General features: G+C 36.0%; 1 protein-coding gene and 1 long non-coding RNA gene across 10 annotated transcripts in view; one reads left to right on the forward strand and one right to left on the reverse strand.

Annotated features, from left to right (window-relative positions):
• GARNL3 (GTPase activating Rap/RanGAP domain like 3) overlaps positions 1–21775 on the forward strand; it is a 202322-nt gene that overhangs the window by 167420 nt on the left and 13127 nt on the right. For 4 of the 5 annotated variants that reach the window (XM_074293137.1, XM_074293140.1, XM_074293139.1 and 1 more), the window contains 5 exons: positions 1369–1476; positions 4448–4566; positions 5974–6109; positions 18262–18477; positions 21496–21613. In XM_074293137.1, coding sequence (XP_074149238.1) covers positions 1369–1476; positions 4448–4566; positions 5974–6109; positions 18262–18477; positions 21496–21613 — 697 coding nt within the window. Of the gene's footprint in view, positions 1–1368; positions 1477–4447; positions 4567–5973; positions 6110–6648; positions 11038–18261; positions 18478–21495; positions 21614–21775 lie in introns of those variants that run through there. The other variant, XM_074293141.1, reaches the window with a different exon arrangement.
• The window catches only part of LOC141557455 (uncharacterized), a 169778-nt gene that overhangs the window by 128983 nt on the left and 19020 nt on the right, over positions 1–21775 (reverse strand). For all 5 annotated transcript variants that reach the window (XR_012486795.1, XR_012486797.1, XR_012486796.1 and 2 more), the window contains exon 3: positions 4441–4586. This is a non-coding gene — a long non-coding RNA (uncharacterized LOC141557455). The remainder of the gene's footprint in view (positions 1–4440; positions 4587–21775) is intronic.

Consider the following 21775-nt stretch of genomic DNA (forward strand, 5'->3'; position numbering starts at 1 on the left):
TTTTTTTAAGAGTTATAGGACCCACATATACAAAATATTTATAACAGTTATAAATGTGGTAGCAAAAAACTGGAAATTGAGAGGATGGCCCATCAGTTGGGGAATGACTGAACAAGTAGTAGAATAATATTGTGCTGTAAGAAATGATAAGCAAGCCAATTTCAAAAAACCTGGAAAGACTTAAACTAATGCTAAGTGAAGTGAGCAGAACTAGAAGAACATAAAAGGAATAGCAACATTGTGTGACAATGAACTATAATAGATTTAGTTCTTCTCAGCAATATAGATGATCTAAGACAATTCCAAAAAACTTGTATTGGAAAGTGCCATCCACATCCAAAGAAAGGAATATAGAGTTTGAATATAAATCAAAGCACAGTATTTTTTGCTTTTTTTAAATTTGTTTTTCATCTTTTTTTCATAGCTTTTTCCTCCTGTATTGTTGCTTCTTTCACAACATGACTAATGTGGAACTATGTTTAACATGATTATACATGTATAGTCTATATTGAATTGCTTGATGTCTTAGGAAAGGGAAAAGGAAGGCAGGGAGGGGAAAAAATTTAGAACTCAAAATATTACAAAAATAAATATAGAAAACTATCTTTACATGTAATTGAGAAAAACAAAATACTCTTACTTACCCCCACTTAAAAATCTACTGTATGACTCATTTCAAATTGAAGAAAAAACAAACTTCTTTGGATTATTGAGATGGAATGTGAGTCATTTGGCCATATGCATGTGGCAGAGTCAAAAAGTTATATGCTTATTAAGTGGAGCCAAAATTGAGACTGTTTGTTAGTAAACTACTTCACTAATTCAAAAACTTTATGATTTTGTTGGCATGGGCATTCCCAATAAATTGATTATAAACACTCCACACACCTGAGATACCATGACCAAAAAATTACATTTCTTAGTAGCAAATTCTCTAGTAACCACATACTCTAAAAGAAATTAAAACATACTCAATTTTCGTTTTAAAAAATTATAAAGATCTATTTTTAATGTACGGTAATGTGCTAGTTTCCATCTTACCATGACCAAATTTTAACATGAACTCATTCATATTTAAACAGGATTTTTCTGCCTTTTTCAAAGTGGGGTCCTCTTCTCCATAAAAAAATTGTAGTGATATTTTCTATTTAGAGCACTTTTCTTCTGAACTGTCTTTCTAAATCTGTCTAAATCTCTGTAAATCTCTTCTAAATCTGTGAGAACTTCTGGTTTCAATATCACTTGTGTCAACTTTATCTAAGGAATTATTGGCCATGAGGGGCCCATTATAAAAGATCGTAAAGTTTTAATGTCATGTGTTATAATGTTGCCTTTGTAAAAATAAGCATTTTTTTCCTTCTGTTGCAGATAGTTGCAATTATAAAAAGGTGTGTCCTTTTAATGGTGGCTCTCCTTTGATCCAACCCTCAGCTTCAGATTTTCACTTTAGTTGGAACCAGGTTCCTTATGCTGTTGGTAAGAAAAAAATCTACATCACAGTAAGCTCTTTGGAATATTTTTAAATGTTTAATATCATATACAAACTTACTTACTGATTTAGTGATTATATTACAACCAAAAAAAGGATGAGAAAGAAAATCATAAATTATTTAAATGGAGCCTTTTTTCATCTTTTAGTCTTTTCATTTGGCCTTATTTCCTCCTATCTGCCATAACATTTGAGCATCTGGAGGTGTATTAATCACCTATTAACCATTAATTAAGCTATTTAACCTCTGCTAATCTTTAAGGCCTGGACTTGAACTAGAGGTCCTTTCCCTCTCTGAAATTCTATGATTTAATTCAATTCAAGTCAGCGATCAATTATTAAGTGCCCATTGTGTAGAACAATGTTAGATACTGGAGGAAATACTGTTAGAAAAAAAAAAAATATATATATATACCTTCATGGTATTTTATAAGAAAAAAAATATATATGTATACCTTCATGGTATTTTATAGTCAAAAAAAGTGATGTGACAAATATTATCTAAGGCAAATTCAGGAAGATAATAGCAGGATGATGAGAACTCAGGGATGATTTCACTTTAAGGGGCATTTTAATTGGGCTTAAAGAGGGGGTAGTAATTCAACAGGTAGAGGGAGAAGACCATTAGTGGAAACACAGAAACAGGAAAGCATAGGAGGAGTCTGGGAGACAGTGAATAGCCCAGTATGGCTCCAGAGGAGAAGGGGTAGATATTGTGGAAAACTTTAAACTTTAAGTGCTAGACAAAGAAATTGGATCATTATCCTAAGTAAAGTTCAATGTTTCCTCTTATGATTTTAAATCTAGGTTTTCCAGAATTTCTGAAATTAGAGTAGTCAGCCCCAGGTGGTCCAAGGCCAGGTTTGTGTTTCAGTTCAAGATCCACATATAAAAGAATTATATATAAAACTATATATAAAAGATTTTTTAAATTTAATTTTGTTCCACAAAAAAATTAGAGATCTGTATTAAAACACCAGAATAAACTATTATAGACAAGGTTGAAACTGAAGAGAAAGGAATAAATTCAACAGATGCTATAAAGCAGTGCTATCAAACTCAGATAGAAACAAGGGCCTTTAAACTACACATAAGGATCCTTGTGACCCACATATTGACTTATAATGCCCCATAGTACCATTATCAATGTTCCATTATATTTTTATTTATTTTGTTAAATATTTCTCAATTACATTTTGAGCTGATTCCAGCAGCACTCTGGAAGGTGAAGGCCTGCGTGTTGATACCTCTGCTATAAAGGAAATTTGACATGATTGATGACATATTGGATACAAGAGATGAAAGAGAGAAATGTTTAAAATAGCTATAAAGTTTCAAGTGAGAATATTATTATTGTTGGGATGGAAGTAGGAATTCATTTAAGAGGAAAGATAAGTTCTAGTACAGATGTGGTGAGTTTGAAGTAAAGGCAGAGTACTCTAAAGCCAATTGCAGAACAAAGCCCAAACAAGAAGATGGCACCAAAATTGGGCATCAGAGAAGTGAAGCTAAAGTCATGAAAAGGAATATGATTTCAAGAGAGGGAGGGAAAAAGAGATTACAAATAAAGAAAGAGATTAAGGACAATTAGAGGATAAAAGCAGTAGGAACAGGGAAGTGTTCAGAGGCATAGTGGGAGAAGCGGGAAGGAAAAATCAGTCAACAAGGTTAAATGCTGTAAAGTCACCTAGGAAAATGAGAACAGAGAAAAGGTTTGGAGTATTAGAAAATAGTAAAGTCAGGTGACTTTCAAGAAAGCCAGATTGTAGATAGTGATGAATGGATGGTAGAAAAAAGGAGATCATAAATGGAAATCCATTCAGGCAACTAAAGGAAAGGAAAAAAAAAAAAAAAAAAAAGGAGGTAGGCCAGAGGAGCCAGATGGATAAGAGAAGGTGTGTTGAATCTTTGAAGAGAAGGAAGACCTGTTCATGTCTGACACAGAAGGTGTCACTGGCTTAGGAAATTAACAGTCAAGGAAAAAGTGAAGAAGCCTGAAGTGAAGAAGGATGGTGGTCTAAGGACAGTGCTCAACTTTAGGGATCAAAGGGAGCAACTGGTAAGTACTCTAGAGGCCAAAGCCAGAAATCTAGGAGGTAACAGAGATAGTGAGCTTCAGTGGTGAATGTTATCTGGTGAGGCTGAAAGCAAGAATTTCAAGGTAGATGAAGAAAAAGGAAGGGAATGGAAGACATGTTCATATGAATAATCATTTGCTTCAGACAAAGAATTATTTTGGTCAAGTATTAGCCACACACCCAACACAACACATTTGTAGTATTTTAGGGGAGTCAGGGAATAAAATTAAAGATGTTAGAGAGGCTACTTATGAGAACAAAGTCCCTTAAAAATAAGGAAGGAATATGATATAGAGCACAGGTCAGAAGGTAAAAGAAAGAGAATTCCTGTTCATTTTTTTTCCTTGAAGATATTCAGTATCTATCCTATGGGCATTCATATAGGATTCATATATATCCATTTTTGAAATATACTTCCACCACATCCCCATCTGTTAAAATTCTTATCTTCCTTTAAATCATATCTCGTGTGTCCTCTTCCATGAAGTCTGCTCTCCCCAGATGAAACTCATTTTTATCTCCTTATTTTTAACTAGACCTCTTTTGTCTGTATCTCATTTTTACCCCCATCACGTTTCTTTCTTATGTCATACTTATCAATATATGTTAGATTATAATCTCCTTGAAGGCTGTGTCCTTCATCTTTGTAACCCCATAAGAAGGATAGGGCCTAACCCATAGTTGAAACTTTGTAAATGTTTGTTGAATTGAATATTTATTGTTTTACATCTGATAAACAATTGTCTTATGTCACCTCTTAGCTGTAATCCTGATGGATTAAAATTCTTTATCTATAAATAAAATCACAGTACAAATGATATCAGTCTTCACCATGTGAAACCAATGCATTTGTAACTCATGTCTATTGTTTACCTTGCAGTGTGTGCTTTTCCATATATTTTGGCCTTTACTACTGATTCCATTGAGATCCGCTTAGTGGTGAATGGAAACTTAGTCCATACAGCTGTTGTGCCTCAACTTCAGCTCGTGGCTTCAAGGGTAAGTAGAACTGGGAGCCTCTGTATAAAAGATTTTAATGAAATGTACTTGTGATATTCCATACACTAATTATCAGGCAGAAGAAGAACCAAGAAATTTAGAAAAAAATGTTTATTATTATACTCCTATAGTCAAGTTGGAATATATATTAAAAGCAAAATTTAAAATCAACACATAAAAGGAAAAAAGTTCAAATAATAAAGTCTCTTGGTTAGGTATTTAAAGAATAGGGGTCCCTGGCTGAACTCTGTGCCCAGGATAGGGAACTATTTTAGATGTTACAAGGAACACACACAAAAAAAAATTAGAAGATTCATTCCTTATGATCCAATTACATGTTAGCACTGAAATGGTTTGATCAAAAGAAACTAACAAACCTAGAGAATACAGGTGATTATGTAATGGTGTCATGCAAGATTCTAGATTCTAACCAGATGCGGTTTTGGGTTATGGAGATAGGCAAGAAAATAGCATAAAGAAGATGCAATTCGAGTTTCTAGGACTTAAACCTAGATGACAAAAACCTAGACAACCAAAAAAACAATAATAATAACTAGCACTTTTATAGCATTTTAAAGTTTTGCAAAGCTCTGAACATGTTATTTCATTTCATCCTCAATACAAAATGATTACCTGCGTTTTACAGATGAGAAAGCTGAAAGTAGGAAATGTTAAGTGATTTGCCTAATATCACACAATTAGTAAGTATCTGAGGCAAGATTTGAATGTGGGTCTTCTTGACTTCAAATCCTACACTTTCCCCACTCTGTCATCTAGCAATCCCACCTAGCATGGTAATATTCTGGGTTGAAAAAAATATGAACCTAGCCAAGTAAAAGAGAACAATAAAGCCTGTTAAAATCCTTCTCTATAAGGCTTCCTTCCTCTACAAACCTTTCCTTGAACTTCTCCACCCCCAGGGGAAACTTTCCATTGTAACTGGGTCTCTCCTTGGCATCTATTACATTCTACCAAGTATCCCAGTAGTGAACAAAGCTCTTTGAAGGCAGGAACCATATTATTTATCCTCTTTTTATCCCGTGGCATCCAGAGCCATCTTCAGGTATCCTGATCTATGTCTGGCCACTGGATACAGATGGCTCTGGTAGAGAAAGGGAGGTGGGTGACCTTGCACAGCCTCCCTCACTTGCATGTCACGACATCACCTGCCTAATGTCCTGGTTCTCTTGGAGTACAAAGGACAAATAACAATCCTTGGTGCCCATAGTAGGTACTTTATAAATGTGTGTTGAACTGAATCTATCACGGTAAGAAAACAAACCTGGCTGGAACAGAGAGGGTGATAGCAAGGCCAAGAAAGATGAGATTATGAGATGTGCGGGAGGAGTACAGAAGGACCCCCTGGAGAGCAAGGCAGCTTCATAAACCTGGGCTCTTTCTTTCCAGTCAGACATATACTTCAAAGCCGCCGCAGCTGTAAATGGTGCGTCCAGGAGCAGTTCTAAGGATGCCAGTGCCCAGAGCTCTCCACAGACACCCACAGGCCGGGAGACTCCAGTGTTTCCTTCTTCTCAGGGGGAAGGTGACGTCCTTTTTTTTTTTTTACTATTATGCAAACTTGTAGCTATTTTACAAGAGTGGATAGTCTTTTAAAAATATGATCCTTTCCTCTCTGCCACAAGCTCCTGAGGATTCCAAGTCACTACAGAATAGAAATGAGAAAAACCACAACTCCTAGATATTCTGAACATGGAAGGCAGAAGTCTGGGTTTGGAGTCAGATTGGGTGTTAGTCCCTGCCCCGCCACACCACTTGTTTGGCTTTGGACAAATTCTTTCACTGGATGAGGCCATAATTTCTTTTTCTACAAGATGAGGGAGTTGGACAGAATGTTCTCTGTGAGCACTTTCAGCTCCAATATCGTATTGTCCCGATTTTTAGGAAGGAGATTCTATTTGTATAGGATGAAGAAATGTAGATCAGCAACTGCTCTGCTTTCTCTAGAGCACTGAATCTAAATACCTTGGCCAGGATTACACAGTCATCTTCTAGAGGGCAGGGACTGTCTTTTACCTTTTTTGTATCCCCAGAACTCAGCAGATGCTTAATAAATATTTACAGAGTGGTCCTGCTTATGCAAGATTCAAACCCAGACCTTCCTGACTACAATGCAGGCTATTTATTCATCATCCCCATTCTACCTTTTCCTATTGTCCTGTGATCCTAAATTATAGTAAGTATCTGAGAAAGATGTTTCCCACTTACCCCTCCAATTTACTAGGGATGTGTTATTACCTATGAGGAAAACATATTTCCCTATCATTCATTAGATCTTGCCACGATTAGGAAATACTGAGGGATGTGGAACAATAAGTGAATAGCAGAGCTTTCAGTCAGGGGTCATGGGACATGGCTGTTCACCTTATCTTTCCTTTCAACTACTACTGTCCACAAAATGTTTATTCATAGGAATCAGATCATAGCAAACACCAGCAGAAGAATTTGAAGGGAAAAGATGAATAGATGTCACAGATAAGTTGAAGTGAGAATGAAGGGCAGACGAGTATGTCTAGGATAAGGAGGGGTTACAACCTTCAACTATGCATGGCAGTATATGTTTATATGTGTAGGTAGTAGATAAGAGGAAATTATAAGTGATGATATAGGCAGATTATATTAACTTTGAATTTTTTAAAACAATAGCAAAAAAAACCCCATGAATTGACTGACACAGAGTTTCAATCTCTGCTACCAACTACAACCCTGAGCAATTTACAAAATATAGGACATGTTGTCCCAGTTTGTCACAAGCTATGGATGACCCTCGTAAACAGTAATAAAATAGAAATTTTCAGGTATATGGGTATTGAGCTAAATTTTAAAGAATTTACAAATTAAAAAGCATCCTAAGTTGCTAATTGTGGTAATTTTCCTTCTATAGACAAATAATCCTTTAGTTTTTGCTAACCACATTGATTTCACAGCCATAAAAATTAAACCAAACTATTTCTCTAGATGGGATAAATGAGGCATCTCAGGTGTTGTCTGTCACATTTAACTTATTTGGTACTATTCTCAACAATTCTTCTATCTAGCTAGTTTTCTAAGGCTTTAACACCTAATACCAAATTATGCTGCCAGTCATTGCATATCAGCATATTAGGGGAGGAAAAGCATATTCCCCAGATGAGATGGCACCAGAAGTGCCATTCCTTCTATTTGCATCCCATGTGTTTAACCATTTATATATTATAATGAAGAAATATCATTGAATCTAAAATGAGAGGTTTAAATACCAGTCTTGCTTCCAGTTATCTGTATGAGTGAGAGCAAGTCTTTTAACCCTATTGGACTTCATCTTGTATGTCTTAACCTCATCTCTGAGTGTAAGGTCATTGAGAATGCTTTTTTAATGTGTTATTGAATCTAGTCAGATATAGCATCTAGATTTGGGTAAAAGAATGGAGTACATTCTTCCACTGGCCTCTTGGGGGGGGGGGGGAAATAATTTTATTAACTCCTAATTCCTTTCTCTGGTAGTCAGGAATCACAGAATAAGGCCAAATTGGTGTAAAGCTCAGATTCATTTATATAAAGTGGAAGTTTTTGGTGAGGTGAGTATTGATTGCTTGGCAAAGGCAACAGTATTGTTGATCTACAAGGGCTATTGAAAAGGGAGTCTTGGGAAATGTGCTGTCCATATGTGGGGAAGAGATGAGGAGACAGAAAGATGGATTGAAGACCAACTTGATCCATTCAATTGGCTGGGACACAGCTGGCCACTTTCTCCATTGCTGGGGCATAGAAGAAGAGTAGATAAAGAATGGAAAAACAGAGAAGTCCAAAGCAACTGTTCTAAGACAATTAACTTTCCATATGAAGATAAATCTTTCAATTCTGAATTATGTACACACACACACACACACACACACACACACAGGTTCCCCAAAATTTTCAGTGTTCTCAACTGCCTCCAGATTAATTATATAGGAAATGAGTTAAAGATATCTTATTGAACTTTATCATTATGTACTACAGATACTGTAAGTGAGCTGGCTATATGTCAAAAACACCTTCAATTGTGTAAGAGAAAATAAAAATCCAGGATCTGTTATTAAACTCACATTGACTCATCCATGTAAAGATTGCAGAATGTTTTGCTCACAGTACCCCTTCTAAGGCAATGCAGATATTATCTCCATCTTACATGTAAGAAAACTGAAGTTCAGAAATTAAGTAACCTGACTATGATCTTATAGTAAGTAAAAGATAGAGAATCAAAAGTTAGAATTCATCTGGTTCACCCCTTGTTTCCTTATTTCACATGAAGGAATTTAAGCCAATAGGTGGAATGACTTGCTCAGAGTCATGTAAAAATTGGAAGACCAGGGATTTGTACCCAGAGCTCTTTCCATTCTGCATGTCATTTTCAACTATGCCATCATGATTTGATTCTGGTAAGGCTAAAGATTCTACCCCTGATCCTAGTTGGGTTCCTGATAAAATGTGTGCTTATAGTCCTAGAGGACTAGGAATCAGGTAGAGAGCCATTCCTGGAATCAGGCAGATTCAATTTGTGACCCTGGACAAGTCACTTAATCCTGTTTGCCTCATTAGTAAAATGGGATGGAGAAGGAAATGGAAAAACACTCTATTATCTTTGCCAAGGAAACCAAAATGTGGTCATAAAGAGTCAGACTTGATTAATCAACTAAACAACAACTCCTAAAGCTTAGATTGCATAGCAGACTTTACCTGGCTTTTCTCTGGCTTTCCAGAATATCAGTTTCTCTGGTTAGTTTAAGGAATGAAATTATCATTGAGACAAACCAAGAAATTACTAGCTGTTCTGCCTTAGACAAAAAAAGAAAGTCCCAGTTAGTGTCCAAATAATTAGTCTTTCTTTCATCACTACTAAAAGATATCTTTGTCTTAAGTTTGTGATTTATTTTCTCATTTATTCCTTCTTTCCATTCAGGTAATCTATAGTATAATCTGGTAACAATTTAGCTTCTTTATCTTTTCATTTTCCTTTATGTAAATAATCTCCAACAGTCTAATTTCTAGACTTGCTCTCATGAGTACATCTTCTCGATAATTTATGACTCCCATCAATAGTTCCTTTCATCCATCATGTTCTTTTTTAAATGAGTTATACCCTTCAAGATCCAAATTTGATTTATAGGTCTTAGCTCACAATGTCTCAGTGATACCTATGAAGGAGAATATGTATAATGTCCGCAGTAGCTCTCTAGAGGGCCTCAGGATCAGAGTCAGGATCAGTCAAAGTCCTTGGTCTTTAGGAGGAAAAGAGAAGGAGGAAAGCAAGCTTGCCAAAGATGAATCCTGGACTCGAGTCTGTAGTCTGAAGTTCTCTCTCCTCAGCATGCCAATCCTTGCCTTCAATTACCTCATCAAAACACATTCAGCAAGTGCCAGTCATGAGGAGAACCATCAAATCACTGTATTATCTAAATATATGTATATAGAACCATTATCCCACATCGAGTAGGTAATTAGCTTTAAATGCTCTGCTGTCTCAGATTCAAGTACACCTTTTCAGAGTTTTAACCTTCTATGAATATGCTTCCTTGCTTTAGGACCTCTAGATCATCTTGTTTGTGGCTCATATTTTCTGCATTTTTATACAAATATCTGAGGCAATGGTTTGTACTGATGGCTTCTTTCTTGACTTTGTCACATCTCTGTTGCTATTCTTCTTTCCAAACTATAACTACTTTCTATGATGTCTACCTTGTTGCCTAGTCTAGCCAATTTTCTCCTTCTTTCTTTTTGGTTTAAATCATTTTAAAATTTTAATTGTAGGAGCTGAAAAGAACATTTAATGCCCTCTTTATTTCTGATAGCTTAACCATGTTGCTCCTTTATGATAGGACAAGATAGCATTTCCCAGACCATTACTTCCTATGACTTCTTTTATACTGACAGTAGAATACAGCTATGAGGTTTAAGAAGAGATGTTAGTTTTAAAAAGCTATGTTTAAAAATAATCATCAACTTGAAGGAGCACTAAATTCAGTCAGACATCACGCACTCCAAATCCCTCATTTTGTAGATGAGGAAACAGCCCCAGAAATGTTGCCCTTGATCTCAAAATTTTAAAACAAGCCCAATTTATGTCTGTCTCTCTGTTTACCATCTTGGAGAAGACACCACCAACCCCAAGAGCAAACTGACTGGCAGAATTATTCCTTAAATGACTATCTCTAGTATTATATTTCCCACAAAGGGACAACTGGCTGTCTACTATCAAACTTTTGTTCTGCCTATAATGGTAGAAATATCTAATCAAGTAATTCTTTTGATGGGTGGAGGAGGGAGCAACTATAACTTCAGGCCATTTCCCTACATACACACACACACACACACACACTCACACTCACTCACACATACACACTCTCTCTCTCTCTCTCTCTCTCTCTCTCTCTCTCTCTCTCTCTCTCTCTCTCTCTCTCTTACTCTCTCTCTCTTACTCTCTCTCTCCCTCTCCTCCTAATAACAAGAAAGTCATCTCAAAATCAATCCTATCTAAATGCTAACATTGTATAAAGTATTGAGGATACAAAGAAAAACAAAAATAGTAAAATGGTACTTCCTTCAAAGAGTTTACATTCTAATGGAGAAGAAATAATAAAAAATAAAATATATGAAAAAGATGGAAGGAAACCTTACACAGGATAGTGCTAGCAGCTAGGAAAACCTGAAAACATCTCCTGAAAGCTAAAGTAAATTCTTAAAGGAAGCCAGATATTTTTATTGAAGTTTTTTTTATGTTCAAAACATATGCAAAGATAATTTTTCACCATTGACCCTTGCAAAACCTTGTGTTCCAATTTTTTCCTTTTCCCCCCACCTCCTCTCCTAGATGGCAAGTAATCCAATATATATTAAACATGGTAAAATATAAGTAAATTGAATATAGACATATGTATTTATACAATTATCATGCTCACAAGAAGAATCAGATCAAAAAGGAAAAAAATTGAGAAAAAATAAAATTCAAGTAAACAACAACAAAAGAAGTGAAAATGCTAAGTTGTGATCAATACTCAAGATCCTCAGAGAGAGGATCCACAGTCCTCTCTCTGGGTGTGGTTGGCTCTTATCATCACAAGATTATTGGAACTGGTCTGAATCATTTCATTGTGAGAAGAGCCACGTCTATCAGAATTGATCATCATATAATTTTGCCATTGTCATGTATAATGATCTCCTGGTTCTCCTTTCACTTAGTATCAGTTCATATAAGTCTCTCCAGGTCTCTCTAAAATCATCCTGCTGATCATTACTTATAGAACAATATTCCATAACACTGATATACTATAACTTATTCACCCATTCTCCAACTGATGGGCATTCACTCAGTTTCCAGTTTCTTGCCACTGCAAAAAGAGCTGCCACACTTTTGCACATCTGGGTCCCTTTCCCTCCTTTAAGATCCCAAAGAGATCTTAAAGGAGGGAAAGGGACGTGTATATGCAAAATGTTTATGGCTCTCTTCAACAATGAGATGATTCAAACCAAGTCCAATTGTTCAGTAATGAAGAGAATCAGCTACACTCAGAGAGAGAGAACTATGGGAAATGAGTGTGGACCACAACATAGCATTTCCATGCTTTCTGTTATTGTTTGCTTGCATTTTTATTTTCTGTTAGAATTCTTACAAGGTGCTAAGTCAGTGGAATTGATAGAGACAATGATTGTTTAGCAGGGTGTTAACAGTTCTCTAAATGTACTTAGTACTTATTAGAATTCCACAAGATTCACACCTTTTAAGAGAGCATATATAAGGAGGAGCTCCCACAAGCCCACTAACACACAAGCCCACTCTTGGAAGCAGAGTCAGATTCATTCCAACTTCCACCTTTGTGCTGGATGGAAACATTTGGAGGAAGAGAGGCTGAAGCTGGCAGAGGCAAAAGACTAGCTGCAAGAACTCTCGGAACCAAGAAGAGAGATAGGCCTCTAAGAAAGCTAACCGAGCCCAAGGAAGGAGACAATACTTGGAAAGAGAAAATAAAGGATTTGGACTTTAACTCCTGGCTGCATTTGAGATGATTACTACTTTGAACTGAAACTAAAGCTGGTCTCAGAAGCCCCCCAAGAAACCTGCTCCCAGAGAACATTACATTTTAGAGAAGAATATTACAGTTTTCCCTCTCATTTACCTTCTTTCTAGATCTGATTTCTCTTATGCAGCAAAATAATTCTATAAATATGTATACATATATTGTATTCAATATATACTTTAACATATTTAACATGTATTGGACTACCTGCCATCTAGGGGAGAGGGTTAGGGGAAGGAGGGAGAAAATGGGAACAGAAAGTTTTGCAAGGGTCAGTGTTGAAAAATTATCCATGCATATGTACTGTAAATAAAAAGCTATAATAATAATAATAATAATAATAATAATAATAATAAGATCTCTTTGGGATATAAGCCCAATAGAAAGACTGCTAGGTCAAAGGGTGTATACAGTTTAATAATTTTTTTGAGCACAGTTCCAAATAATTCTCCAGAATAGTTGGATCCGTTCATAGTTCCACCAACAATGTATTAGTGTCCCAGTTTTCCCACATCCACTCCAACATTCGTCATTATCTTTCCCTGTCATCTTAGCCAATCTGAGAGGTATGTAGTAATACCTCAAAGTTGTCCTAATTTACATTTCTCCGATCAATAATGATTTATAGTACCTTTTCATATGACTGAACATTGTCTGTTTATATCCTTTGATCATTTATCAATTAGAGAATGGCTTGAATTCTTATAATTTTGAGTCAATTCGCTATATGTTTTAGAAATGAGGCCTTTATTATAATCCTTAAATGTAAAAATGTTTCCCCAATTTTTTGCTTCCCTTCTAATTTTGTCTGTATTATTTGTTTGTACAAAAACTTTTTAGCTTAATATTATCAAAATTATCTATTTGGTGTTCAGTTATGAGTTCCAGTTCTTCTTTGGTCCCAAATTCCTTCCTTCTCCACAGATCTGAGAGTTAAACTGTCCTTTGTTTTTCTAATTTGCTTATATCACTCTTTATGTCTAAATCATGAACCCATTTCTGTGTTAGGTGTAGGTCAGGGCCTAATTTCTGCCATATTAATTTCCAATTTCCCCAGCAGTTTTTGCCAAATAGTGAGTTCTTTTGTCAAATAGTGGGTTTGTCAAACAGTAGATTGCTATAGTCATTGACTATTTTGTCCTATGAACCTAACCTATTCCACTGATCAACCAGTCTATTTCTTAACCAGTACCAAATGGTTTTGATAACTGCTGCTTTATAATATAGTTTTAGGTCTGGCACAGCTAGGCCACCTTCTTTGGTAATTTTTCCATTAATCCCTTGAAATTCTTGACCTTTTGTTTTTCCAAGTGAACTTTATTATTTTTTCTAGATCTGTAAAATAATTTCTTGGGAGTTTAATTGGTATGGTACTAAATAAATAGATTTAATTTAGGTAGTATTGTCATTTTTATGATATTTGGTCAGCCTGCCCATGAGTGGAAGCCAAATATTCTAAGAATAAAACATGGGAAGATCATTCTAAGCATGGAAATAGCTGTCATGCATAAGGAACAGTGAATAGGTCAGGGTGGCAGAATCAAAAAGTACTTGGAACACATCAGAATGTTAGAAGATTATAAGATAGGAAGAAAACAGTTGGTAAAAGTTTTAAAAGTTAAAAGACTTTATGTTTAATCCTGAAGGTAATAGGTAACCAACAGAGTTTACTGAAGAAGTTAACATGGTTATATGTAAATTTTTTAGAAAATAATATTTGCAAAATTTTGCAAGGATGAATGTTGAAAACTGTCTTTGCATATATTTTGGAAAAAAGCTATTATTCTTTTAAAGAGAAATTAATAAAAGAAAATGAAGAAGAAATAAAGTAAATTGTTAGAACTTAAAAAGAAAAAATAACATTGGCAGATGAGCAGAGGATGAATTGAGTGGAGAGAGATGACTTGAGACAGGAAGACCAACTAGAAAACTATTGCAGTAGTCCAACTAACAGTTGAGGAGAGCTAAACTGAAGTGATTATGAAAATAATAATGATGAGATTTGGCAATGGATTGAGTTGAATGAGAGTAAGTGGCTAGAAAGACAGCAGTACCCTTCTCAGAATTGGGGGAATTCAAAAGAGGGGGACAGTTCAGAATTTAAAATAATGCATTCTATTTTGGATCTATTGAGTGTGACACACGTATAATTCATCCAGTTAAAAATTTCTTATATGACTAATGATGAAGCATATTATCTGCCTCCAGCATTTTTTACTTTCTTATTTTTTTTAATTTGAATATCTTTGTACAAAATAACTAATATGAAAATGTTTTACATGATTTATAACATATCTAATTATTTACCTAATTATATCTAATAACTAATAATTACTAATCAGATTTCTCTCAGGGAGAGGGAGGGAGGAAGAAGAAATAAAGGAATAGAATTTAAAACTCAAAACTTTAAAATGTTTTTAAAATTGAAAAAATATTCTATACATACTTGGTATAGCAGAACTGAAGCTCAGAAAAGAGAATGAAGATGGATGAACAGATCAAGAATCATCTGCAGAGGGATAATAATGGAAACTCTGGGAACTGATTAGATTATCAAGCAAGATACAGAGAAAAAATAGAAGAGGACCCAGGACAGACCCTTGGGGAACACCTATAGTTAATAGACTTGAGTAGCATGAATGAGGAACCAGTAAAAGAGACTCAGAAAGAGGAGAATTGAAAGGAAATGAAGTCATGAAAACCTGGAGAGTAGCAGAATAGGAGCAACAGTATTACATGATACCAAAAAAATTTAAGGAAAATGCAAATTGCAAAAAATCCATTAAATTTGGAAATTAAGAATAATTGGTAACTTTGAAAAGAATACAGAATGCAAACTGCAAAAGGTTGAGAAGAAGTAGGGAGACCAATTATGAACAGCTTTTTCAAGGAATTTAGCTGATGAGAGGAAAGAAGAAAAATGATAGTTGGGAGACATGGTAGGATCCAGAAAGGAATTTTTTTTCCTTTATTAAAGCTTTTTATTTTTCAAAACATATGTGTGGACAATTCTTCAACATTAGCTCTTGCAAAACTTTTGTGTTCCAATTTTTCCATTCCTTCCCCCACGCCCTTCCCTAGAAGGCAAGTAGTCCAATATATGTTAAACATGGTAGAAATATATGTTAAATCCAATTTATGCATACATATTTATACAATTATTTTGCTGCAAAAAAAAAATCAAATCAAACCAGAAAAAAAGAGAAGAAAATAAAATGCAAGCAAATAACAACAAAAAGAGTGAAAACGATATGTTGTGAACCACAATCAGTTCCCACAGTCCTCTCTCTAGGTGTAGATGGCTCTCTTCATCACTGAACAATTGGAACTGGTTTGAATCATCTCATTGTTTAAGAGAGCCACATCCATCAGAATTGATCATCCTATAGTACTGTTGTTGAAGTATATAATGATCTTCTGGTCCTGCTCATTTCACTCAGCATCAGTTCATGTAAGTCTCTCTAGGCCTTTCTGAAATCTTCCTGCTGATTGTTTCTTATAGAATAATATTCCATAACACTCATATACCATAACTAATTTTTATATAGCTTTTTATTTACAAGATATATGCATGGGTAATTTTTCAGCATTGACAATTGCAAAACCTTCTGTTCCAACTTTTCCCCTCCTTCCTCCCACCCACCCCTTCCCCCAGATGGCAGGTTGACCAATACATGTTAAATATGTTAAAGTATAAATTAAATACAATATATGTATATATGTCCAAACAGTTATTTTGCTGTACAAAAAGAATCGGACTTTGAAATATGTACAATTAGCCTGTGAAGGAAATCAAAAATGCAGGTGGACAAAAACAGAGGGATTGGGAATTCTATGTAATGGTTCATAGTCATCTCCCAGAGTTCTTTCACTGGGTATAGCTGGTTTAATTCATTACTGCTTTATTGGTGGCCATGTCCATCAGAATTGATCATTGTATAGTATTATTGTTGAAGTATCATATACCATAACTTATTCAACCATTCCCCAACTGATGGGCATCCATTCAATTTCCAGTTTCTTACCTACAAAAAGGCTGCCACAAACATTTTTGCACATGTGGGTACCCTTTCTTCCCCAGGAAGGATTTTTTTAAGGATAGGGAAGAAAGTAAAGAGCCAATAAATAGGGAAGAATTAATAATTAGAGAGATAGCATAGATGATGTTAGAGGCAATTTACTAAAAAAGACAAGAGAAAATGAGAGCAATATGTATGTAAAGGGATTGGCTTTAGCAAACAGAAGGATCATTTTATCACTCCAAATCAGCTTTTTGTGCAATTTACCAAAAGCAATGAATTTGATGGTATGTTATCAAAATTACATATAGCCCACTATGGATAAGGTGAAACCTACCAACAAATCAGTGGCAATCTGAGAGGCCTTCAGGTATGTGACAATGTCTGGATTGTCCATGAAAGGCACTGATCCCTTCCTGATTACAAAAAGAATGGACTTTTGGTTGGAACTCATGACTCTGGAGCATGTATACTTCATGTTTTACTAGTCATTACTTCAAAAGTCTAACAGAAGCTACAGTCCCTCTGATAGAGTCACTAGCAATAGGTGACTAAAAACATAGCACATATAAATTGTACTGTTTAGTCAACTGAGAGATCTATAAACCAAAAGACTGAGCTTAGGAACATGCTTAGAATCCCAGTGTTTTAACAGTAGTACCTACACAGTTTCACTCTTGTGAGCCCACAAGAGTAAGAAACAGGTATGCACAGAAACTTACATGTCAGTCCTAGAAAGGAATGTAGGCTTGGTTAAAAGCAGTGGTTGAGCAGTTGCCTTGAGCAAGCTAGAAGAGCTTTCATGGCCTGAGTGTGAATTCTGTTGGCCTTAGTTGATTCCCTTTCATCTATAAGGTTTGACCTTCTTTGTTGACTTCAATTCCTTATTATCCTCTTGATACTTCCCATTAAGTAGTCTGAAGCAATCAGATTTGTGGATCCTAATTTTCTCTGAACAGTTTCAGGCAGTGGCAAGATCATGTTGACCCAGGATGTGGTCCTCTCAGCATAAAGCAGTAGGGCAAAATCAAGAGCACTGGCTTTTGGAGTTAGAGATCCCAAGTTCAAATTACCACTATGCATATCCCCCCTCCTCATCAACATTTAATATACCTGTGTGATCTTTAGACAAAACACTGAAGCCCTCTGGACCTCTTTTTCCTTACATATAAAATATGAGGGTGGGATTAGAAGGTTTCTAAGCTCCCTTCCAGCTCTAGATGATAGTGCTATGCTCTGCTATCACAGAATTTGATTTATGAATCACAGTTCTTCAGTTGTTTATCATTCTTTTACATATTCTAAAGGAAGAAGCCAGAGTAGCCCACTAAGGGAAATTATTCTCTGAAGACTTGTGATAAGCAGCTAGATTCCTATTACTTTCTGGGGTAATTGAGCCATGTGAATTTCCCTATACATCTACTGAGTATTTTACTAGAAGCAGCTGAGATATAATGAACAATTCTCCCTATTATTATGCCCCTCAATACTCAGAAGATAATTATATTACTAATGATATTCTTTCTTTTAAATATTTAGCCCATGCAGTATGTGTTTACCTGAAATATTGCTTACTCAAAAATATACATTCGCCTAAATTTCTGTTTTTCCTAATTATGTTTTAGGTGACATTCCTTGTAAAAACCTATACAAGATTCCTCTAAGAAACCTTGTTGGCAGAAGCATTGAGCGACCTCTCAAGTCACCCTTAGTACCCAAGGTCATCACCACCCCAACAACAGTGGGGATTGGCATAGCAGCCATTCCTGTCACTCACTCCTTATCCCTGTCTCGGATGGAAATTAAAGAAATAGCAAGTAGGACACGAAGAGAACTACTGGGTAATTTCCTATGGATTGGTAGCACTTTATTTTAAAATCTACCAGTGATTTTTTTTTTTTTAACATTAGTCAATCTTCTCTGAATAAAGAGTGAAAAGGTAAATTTCTCTAATCAGAATTCTTGTTTAATTCATCTAAGTAAACATTTATTAATTGCCTGCTCTGTGCAAGTTACTATGCACTGGTGAAACAAAGACAAAAATAAGGTAGCCCTGCCTTCAGGTATCTTACTTTCTCCCGAGGAGGGGGGGCACAGAGAAGTTAAATACAAAATAGTTTGAAGGGTATGAAGATAGAACACTAACAATAGGATGCAAAAGAAAGAACTCTAGATGTAGAGTCAAAGGACCTGAATTTGACTCCAGGCTTGGTCAAGCAGGGTCACCTCTTGATTTTAGATGTCACTTAAATCTTCTTCAAGATGCCATTTTCTTGGCAGTAAAATGACATTTTTAGTCTAGATAACCTCTCTGAGTTTCAGCTTCTTCTTCCTTGGTACAATTAGAGAACTGGACTATGTGGTCATTAGGGTTCCTTTGAGCTCTAAAGCAGTGGTGGTCCTTTTATCAAAGAAGGTCTCCCAGAGAAACGTTGAAACTTGGAGGAACACAAGAATCTTGAGAGGAAGACAATGAAGAGGGGTGCACTTCAGGCCTGGGGAAGTGTTCTGAGGTGAGAAATTGGCTATCCTGCTTAGGGAGAAACAGTCACGAGTCCAGTTTGTAAGAAATATCTAGAGGGCAGATGGGGGAAATATGAAATGAAACCGGAGAAGGAGGATAAAGCCAAATTATGGAAGCACCTCAATAAGTGGCATTGCCTACATATATAGGGACCCAGGGAAGGTTTTTAAATAAGAGAGTGATTATGATCAGGCCTGATTTTGGTAGCTATAAAGAGAGTGATTTGGAAAGTCTGAAAACTGGAACACCAGTTAGGACTCTGTTTCATTGACTCAAGCAGATTCAGAGCTGGGAGCAATCCTAGAAGCCATCAAGACCAACTCTGATTTTACAGAGGAGGAAGGAATCTAGAGAGGTTATGTGACTTGCCTGAGATCACAGAGCAGAGCGGGGATTTAAACCCATGTTCTGGGACTCCTAATCAAGTATTATCAACTCTTTACCAAGTGTCATATGATAAGTATATGAAATAAGGCCATGTCTGTGTATGAAGAAAAGGAGGTAAATGTAAGAAAATCAATTGGAATTTGATTTTGGAATCAAATATGTGTCAAGTTATTGGATATGGGAAGGGATAAGGGAAAGGAAAGAATCAAGGATGACTTCAGGATAACATACTTGGTGGTAATATCCTCAAAAGCAATAGGTAACTTTGAAGAAAGGGTTGGATTCAGGAGAGATAATGAGTCCTGCTTCAAAACCTTTAGAACTCCTCATATATTAATGACTCATCCAGGTAGAGGTATCCAACAAGTAATTGATACTTTATGCTTCTTAAATTGAATGCAGGCAGGCTAACATTCAGATAAAGATAAGGGCTGGATGTTCAGGATGGAGCTGTGAGGTAGGAAATTCATAATAATCCCATAAACAAGACTGAAAAGAAGTGATCAGGCAAGTAGAAGAAAGCATTATCATGGAATAGAGAAAGAAGAGGCAATCAGTGTCAAAAGCTGAAGACATAGTAAGGAGCATGTGAGCTGAGAAAAGGCAATCAAGCTTAGTAGTAAAGAACTCACTGTTAACCTTTGAGAGAACAGTTTCAGTCAAGTGTTGGGAATAAAAGCCAGTGGTGAGAAAGGGAAAATAGTGAGTGTGGGTGACTTTCTAACAATTTGGCAGTCAAAGGGAGAAGAGATATTGGATGATGATCTGAGGGTAGAAGAAAGTCAAGTGAAAGGTATTAAAAAAAATGAGGAAGACTTTACCATGCTTATAGACTTTGGGGAATCAAATAGTAGATAAGATAGTTTAGAAATAAGAGAGACCTAGACCAAGAAAAAAAAAAAAAAACACATGAATGATGAGTAGGTTTCCAGAGAAGAGATGGGATTGGATTGAGGGCACAAAAGTTTAGGCTTTGATAAATAGAAAAGCAATTTTTTCTCTCTAAGATAGGAATTAAAAAGTAGAGAATTAGTGAAGATGTAATTCTATTTTGAAGGATGAAGAAGAAGATTGAAGGAGCCCATGTTGTTAATAATGTGGTGGAATTCTAGGGAGCACAATAGAAGGGGAACGTATGGGAGAAGTAGACCTGAGACTGAATGGAGATGACAATGTTAGAGAAGCATTTTTGCCAACAAACAATAATTCTTAAGAACAAGGATTAAGGGAACTAGAGAAAATAGGAGCCAGAAAACAAAGGGAAGTACCAATTGTTTGGGAATCCTACTTGTGACAATCTTGTGTTGAACAACTATTTAACTGGTTGAGGCAAGAAGGAACATTAATGTCCTCAGCATATTCTTTCTCCAAATACAGGAGAGTTGGGGGTGTGGGCAATCAGGAGGACAGGAAAAATGCCTGGATCACTTTGTCTAGTTCCAAGTTCTGAGGTAGGTGGCTGTGATATGGACTTGAAACTCTGGGTCAGGTACCCCAGATCTCTAGACTCTTGTAATTATGAAAGTTAAAAAGAGAAAGAAGCAATGACAGCCAAAATGTGGTGAAGGCATTCTTTAATTCTAGACTGCTTCAGCTGTGCTTTTCTCTACTATACCTTTCCTCTAGTGAGAATAGCCCTCATATTTGTGGTAATATAAAGAGAGAGAAAAGTGCAGCAATGAAATGTCTGTGCATGTCTCTGAGGGTAAAGGAATGCTTTGGCAATATTATAAAGATAATTAAGAATCCCTGCTTCTTACCTAGGCAAACCACTTAGGAACCAATGACTTGTTTTTTACACACAAGTAAGTACCATTCAGAGAAAACCAAATGTCATTTGTCAACTCCTTAGAAGTCTACCTGGGTTCTGATCAAGGATCAGGTAATAATTTTGATCTTGAGAACATTTCTGTGTTTCTCTAAACTAATCTTTTCCCCATGGTTTTAGGCCTATCTGATGAAATAGGATCCAGATCTGAAGGAGCACCAAAGCAGAAGACAGCATCCCGAAAACAGCTAGAAGGGGAGCCCAAGCAGGGGGCAGTGAGATCAACAAGCAGTGACAGGTAACCTGAAATTCTGGGCCAGTTCTATGCCTTAGTATTGGGATTACAATGCAATAAGGTACTCATGGCACTCACTTAAACTGTAACAACATTACTTAAATGATACAGTTCCTAAAGTTATCAAGCATTTATCAAGCAGTTCCTGCACGTGCCAGGTGATAA

This window comes from Sminthopsis crassicaudata, chromosome 2 (assembly GCF_048593235.1).
Source record: "Sminthopsis crassicaudata isolate SCR6 chromosome 2, ASM4859323v1, whole genome shotgun sequence".
Taxonomy (NCBI): Eukaryota; Metazoa; Chordata; class Mammalia; order Dasyuromorphia; family Dasyuridae; genus Sminthopsis; species Sminthopsis crassicaudata.